We start from the raw sequence: 6,274 nt of genomic DNA, 5'->3' as shown, positions 1-6,274 counted from the left end.
GCTTTTGTATTTTCGAAGTCCGGAGGACAGACATTCAGACACCCTCGTTTCCAGAAATTTCCAAGGCTATGCTCTTGATATCGATTATCGTGGAGGAACTGATTTGGCCCTGTTGTCGATCATTTATACCGGCCATATAGGTAGAGAGAACTTTATATATGGCTTTGCAGGAGAGGCGGTTTATAAAATACTCAAATAGATATTGGTCTTTTATCGTTACAATTGTAGACTTGGAGTCGAGTTCGATCTCTTTTCAAAGTAGTGTAAGTTTTCTTTCCAATTTAGCACCAATTATAATGTGGCTGTAACCATACAGGTAGACATGGTTGAACATTAATTAATTAAAGCATAGAGCAAAATACATGTACATGTAGTATGATGTACATGATCAGGTTGGGGACCAAACCCCAATCTAGCGACATCCCTAGTTTCTCCTTATGTCGCTAGTTCATGCGGCAATGACGTCATTTTCATCAGGTCACGTGATAATAATGTATTTTTCCCGCACGATTTTGGGAAAATAACGAGATCTGAAATGCCGGCAGCCAACACGCTCACACCTTTGCTGTTACCGTTGGAGTCTATGGCAAAATTGTTTTGGATTGCTGTTTTGGAAAATCGCCACGGTAAACATAAAATCTGCCACAATGAATCGATGGAGATTTATAATGGCAACATTTTCATGCATAAAGTAAACTTCGGCAAAGTTTCATCGGCAGATCTGGACTCGCCTGCCCACTGAATTCGACACTTCCAGTGCAAGATTTGACCGAAAAATCTCCTCGATCCGCTTTTATAGATACCAAATGAAAGGATAGTTTCATTTAGATCTTGGGTAGCATGTTTCCTTTAAAGTTGATCGATCAGAGGAATTTGTTTTGAAGTTTCTGGCCAGTAAAGAGATCGATGTTATCTGCGAACCGGGATCTAAAAATAGTTCAGAAATTAGGTCATCGTTGCACAAACGAGTGGCGTATGCATAGTCTGGCGTCATCGCTAGTTTGTGGTTTGGTCCCTGACCTGATGATGTAGCCTACCGAGTCTGGTATGAACATTCCCAGGTTGGCACATGGTTGGACGTTGTCTTCATTTCATTATGACATGCATGACTGACCTCCGTAACGTAGTACTGTCAGGGAGTCCACGTGGGCTACCTGAATATTACTTCCAGAACTGTAACATAAGCTTTATAGTATAATAGGGCCTACAGACCTTCAAGATGTACAAACTCCCATAAACACATTTTGGCTGTTTTGATTGTGCCAACTTACATGTACTCTTCCATCACAGCTATTTGTGCAACCAAATTTATTCATGCCTTCTTCAAGTTCTTGGTGAAGTTACTGTCAGATGGGGAGGACCTAGGCCTATATCCTCAATAAATGAAAATGGTGAAATTCTTGAGCATTTTGCCATCTGCACTACACATGCTAGAGCAAATTAGTTGTCAGCTGTGATGTGGCTTGACCAATTGCAACAGACATGACAGAGAGCTCTCCTAATCCATGTAATCCTATCTTTTCCTTTTTTTTCCTGACCCCATCGAAATTAATGCTTAGCTGTGATAGGTCAGTTTAATGGAAGCAAATTGGACCAATCACAGTGCGGCTTACATCTGTGGGTGACAGGGAAACAAAAGGAAAAGTTAGGAGCTGTGTTGCTAGTGGTCAAGCTATCACACAGCTGACAATTATTGAGAGTACATGCTGCTGATTTTCTGTGAGGATGGGCAAAATGCTGTAGAATTGCACCATTTTAATGAGGACGTAAGGTGAATAAACCTCCCCATCTGATATCTAACTTCACCAAGAAGGCACATTCAAAACAGCAGAAATGTGTTTATGGGAGTTTGTAGGAAATGGCTGTCTGTAAGGCTTGTGAAACCTTACAGTTCTTTAATTACGGTAATCAAAATTACTTTAATCTGTTTTGATCTTGTGTTAATAGCTACAAATTATCAATATCAAAGTATTTCCAAATGCCAATTGGTTTATGTTATCAACTCAATTAGAGAAACCGCTTTCTCCACCACACTTTCAACCAACACCAATATAACACTTTTCACAGTTAGGAATGTTTGTCCAGCTGATCATCTAGAAATTTAAAACATTTTTGAATACCTTTGTTGATCATCCAGGTGTATCCTTTAGTAAGCTCAAAGCTGCATGCCATACATCTTAGATTTCCCTCATCAAGCTCATCAAGCTTTAGAAAAGTCAAGAATGATGAATTGGTGATCACGATCTTACATGTATATACATGTATGTGGCGTCAGAACTACATGTACCTGTGAATGCTTGGATGGAAAGAGTTCTGATTCTGCTTATTTCTTCTAATTTGAGAAATATAAATTTCTCTTGCTTTGACTTGGAAACTACCAAAATGTGTAAACCCGATGAAGAAATGTTAATTTGAAATTGAAAAATTTCCACTTTTTTTTTAAAAGACATGCACACATGTACTTACACTTTCATGTCATGGCAAATAGACTTTATTCGGGAGGTCTAAGGTGGTAGCCAGGCCTCTTACAAAGTTGTCCCATACTACTACATTAGTTCTAGAGGTCCCATAATACTACATTAGTTCTAGAGGCACCACACTACTACATTAGTTCTACAGGCACCACACTACTACATTAGTTCTACAGGCACCCCACTTCTACATTAGTTCTACAGGCACCACACTACTACATTAGTTCTACAGGCACCACACTACTACATTAGTTCTACAGGCACCACACTACTACATTAGTTCCAGAGGTCCCATACTACTACATTAGTTCTAGAGGTCCCATACTACTACATTAGTTCTAGAGGTACCATACTACTACATTAGTTCTAGAGGTACCATACTACTACATTAGTTCTAGAGGTACCATACTACTACATTAGTTCTAGAGGTACCACACTACTACATTAGTTCTAGAGGCACCACACTACTACATTAGTTCTAGAGGCATCACACTACTACATTAGTTCTAGAGGTACCATACTACTACATTAGTTCTAGAGGTACTATACTACTACATTAGTTCTAGAGGTACCATACTACTACATTAGTTCTAGAGGTCCCATACTACTACATTAGTTCTAGAGGTACCATACTACTACATCAGTTCTAGAGGTACCATATTGCACACAATCTGAAACTAATGATAATTCTTACTAAACTATAGGTTTCCTTTTTTCTGACCAGACTTGGAATTGCATCTTGTGCAATGTATCAGTTGCTGTCTTCAACAAGGCGGCCACTTGTACAGACTTTGTGGTGGTCCACCTTACAAGGTATGACCAAATTTTGCCATTTTCCCTAAATATGCACTGTTGAAACTGTAAAGAAAACATAGGCAAAAGGTGCCCACAATTTATATGCATATCAGAGTAATTCTATAAATTTTGGATCTGACGTATAATATTTTTCTGTCCCTGTTTAGTGTTACACCTGACCGGTGTGGGGATATATCATTTATATTGCTTGGCAGGTGATTTTCTTAACGTAATCAGTCTTTGAAATTAAAGAATGTGTTCTAAATCTTAAAAGTTATGTGCCAAATATAACAGGGATGGGAAAAATTGGAGCCCAAAATAACCCAGTTTTACAGAGTGAATTATCTGGACATTGAAGGCATCAGCTGATCAAATTTTTGCAGGGCCTTCAAGCTTAAATGAACTTTGAATCCTCAACAAATCTCGATCAATTTTAATGTGTGAATGCATTTTCAACTTTGCCAATTTCACAAGTATTCATTTTTTACTTTGTTTTCCAGGACAAATTACACGATGTTTGTCATCAAACCTTACTAGTACAGCCTGTATGACAGAATCAGCTTGTAACCATGGCAACAGATGTGACCAGACAGCCAGTCATCAACCGTTTTTTTCCCAATTGGCTGCAATTAAAAAGTCATCTGGGGTTAAATGCATCACAGCAGGCAAAGGAAAAGCACACTTTGCCCATCAAACATGGTTGTTGTCGAACTCTGACCTTGATCTGGAGCAGTCTTTTACGAGGCTGACTTTGTCTCCACTGGAGTTAAAACTCAACACCGACTTACCCGTAGTGCTACCAGATACCGAGAATTTGCATACAGCCAAAGTCATCCTAGATCCCTCTCCATTTGCACAGTTACTGCATGATTGTCCTACAAGAGCACCTGTTGTATCATTCTTTGACCCTGTCTCAAATCCCTGCCTTGAGATCTATATCCCAGTGAATGGAAATAATGCAAAAAAGCATGCTTCTAACATCATTCAAAAGCGACGCCGAAAAATGAATCGCCACCAGTATCTCAAATGGAAGAAGCGCAACAAGTTCAAGCTACGTATTCAAAAGCAGCGAAAACAAAAGAAGAAGAGACTAAAATGGGAGCAACATCTTGCCAAATTCCGTTTCACTGGACTGAAACCAGGAGAAGGAGAAGAATACCTGGCAAAGAAGAAAGCAAAGATGGCTATCTTCCTACGACATCTTGGAATAAAGACGGATGAGGAGGAGGAAGCCGAAAAAAAGAAGATCCATCTGGGCCAGGTACGGAAGGCTAGGAAGATTATACCTGAGCCTTCAATACCTAAGGATGCAAAGATTTGACCAAATGCTTGAAAAATACACATATTATTTGCATCAGCTTCATGTCTTGAACTGGGTTCTCAAATTTGCAAACTGTGCAAATATGCATTGCTCATGTATGCATACACATGGTCACTTAAAAGGAAAGTTAAATTAAGACATGCCTGATTCACTCTGTCAATACAGTTTGTGGGAGCATGGGTGTAAATTCTTGGGTGGGGGAATAGGTGTACATCTCCCCCAGATTGATTGGGGATTGGCTTTTGAATCTTCCCCCCACTTTTTGTTGTTAAGAAAAAATTAGGCAACTTTTTCGGACATCCTAAAAACCAAAATGTATTCTTTTTGACACCTTTATCAAGGAATCAGCAAATGAAGCCAGTGTTCAGTTAAAGTCAGTGGGAAAACGTTTGTGCCTGATGTACACATTGCATCCATAACATCATGGTAACTCACTAATGGCTCCATATTCAAATTGGTATAGGTCAACACAAACTGAAAGAAATAATTTCCTTCTTTGTCAAGTTATGGATTTCAACTGTTCAACAATACCAATCATGGATTCATTTTCAGGGTGTTACTGGAAAGGGGACATCCAGTTCTTTCTTAACCTGCAACTAAACTTAAGCAGTTTTCATTATTTGCTGTTTAAAAGTTGGGGTTCCATTTCTTTATACACAAGAAAAACCTCCTGACTTGTTCCTCATAATTGTGGAGATGCAAACGTTGACCGGGTGTTATCCAACTTAATGTTGAATACAAGTTGGACTATTCTACATACTAATAGATTCTTTGCAGTTGAAACATCTCTGAGACTCTAAATAGTCCACTTGTCAGATAAAGACAGTACATGTACATTCACGGTGTTTTGGTTGCAATTAAAAATATTTAGGTTCTGCTTTGTAAGCTTAAGCCTCATTAAGAATATTTGCAATATTACAATATAATGTCTAAGGAAAACACCACTTTTTTACAATATCGTATTAAAGATGTCTGGGAAACCTTTGAAATATTTATACATAGCTTGATGTGGGTCAAGTTTACTTTTTTCTGTTGAAAAAACAGTTTAAATTTAATACATTTAAATGGGCTTTTAAATTTCATTTAACCCTAAACACTGAGATCTCCCCCATTCTCCTGCTCAAATAATTATGGACTTAAAAGTGTTAAAAACCTGCTACTCGTCATCATACATTTGCAATTTGATGTCTGATTTATCTGAGACAAATTTTCAAGTAGACATACAAATGAAGTACATTTTCTTTCATTAAAACATAAATTATGATGGTCAAATGAGGACACTGGTGTGCATAAATTCTCCAGCTTCTATTGTATTGTGACGTGACAGAGGGCGCTAGTCACTAGGCGCGGTGCAAAGATATAGATGACGCTCTGCCATAACAGAGGCAGATATTAGGCGCGCATAAGCTGTGTGTTCATGTTAAGCAAGCGCGGCGCATAGGCTCCGCCTTGTGCGTTGTGCGATAGGGCAGCGGAAGTCACTGCTTAGTCACGTGAGCGCGTGCGCGGGCGTGGTCATAGCAGCGCGAAAGCTATAAAAGGCGCGCGCAGCGATTATGCAATGTTTTGGGCCTTTAAATTTCGCGCTTGTTTGGCCCGGTAAGATGGCCGCCGCTCCACCTCCGGTAGCTTCAACGCTTGACGCGTGCTGATTGGCTGCATTGCGAGTCCAGATTTTTTTATATGA

At 39.2% G+C, this 6,274-nt stretch overlaps 1 protein-coding gene across 2 annotated transcripts; it reads left to right on the top strand.

Annotated features, from left to right (window-relative positions):
- Nucleotides 1-112: 112 nt before the first annotated feature.
- On the top strand, nt 113-5,859 carry LOC110984557 (uncharacterized). 2 transcript variants are annotated; one of them, XM_022244858.2, is made up of 3 exons: nt 113-263; nt 3,196-3,284; nt 3,767-5,859. In XM_022244858.2, the coding sequence occupies exons 2-3, from the start codon at nt 3,218-3,220 to the stop codon at nt 4,585-4,587; spliced, it is 888 nt and encodes a 295-aa protein (XP_022100550.1). In that variant the 5' UTR covers nt 113-263; nt 3,196-3,217; the 3' UTR covers nt 4,588-5,859. The 2 variants fall into 2 exon arrangements, with proteins under 2 accessions (XP_022100550.1, XP_087003161.1); XM_087147035.1 differs by having other exon boundaries at nt 118-263; nt 3,176-3,284.
- The last annotated feature ends 415 nt before the right edge of the window (nt 5,860-6,274 follow it).

This window comes from Acanthaster planci, linkage group LG16 (genome assembly GCF_054643075.1).
Source record: "Acanthaster planci isolate LZ-2023a linkage group LG16, COTS_SCS, whole genome shotgun sequence".
In the NCBI taxonomy this organism is placed as follows: Eukaryota; Metazoa; Echinodermata; class Asteroidea; order Valvatida; family Acanthasteridae; genus Acanthaster; species Acanthaster planci.
The sequence above is the reverse complement of the archived record's forward strand: the minus strand, read 5'-3'. Positions and strand labels throughout refer to the sequence as shown.

Coding starts and splice junctions, on each gene's coding strand:
- LOC110984557 (XM_087147035.1), top strand. CDS start 159: ATGGCTTTGCAGGAGAGGCGGTTTATAAAATACTCAAATAGATATTGG. Junction 264..3,175: donor CGATCTCTTTTCAAAGTAGT/GTAAGTTTTCTT, acceptor ACTAAACTATAG/GTTTCCTTTTTTCTGACCAG. Junction 3,285..3,766: donor GTGGTGGTCCACCTTACAAG/GTATGACCAAAT, acceptor TTTGTTTTCCAG/GACAAATTACACGATGTTTG.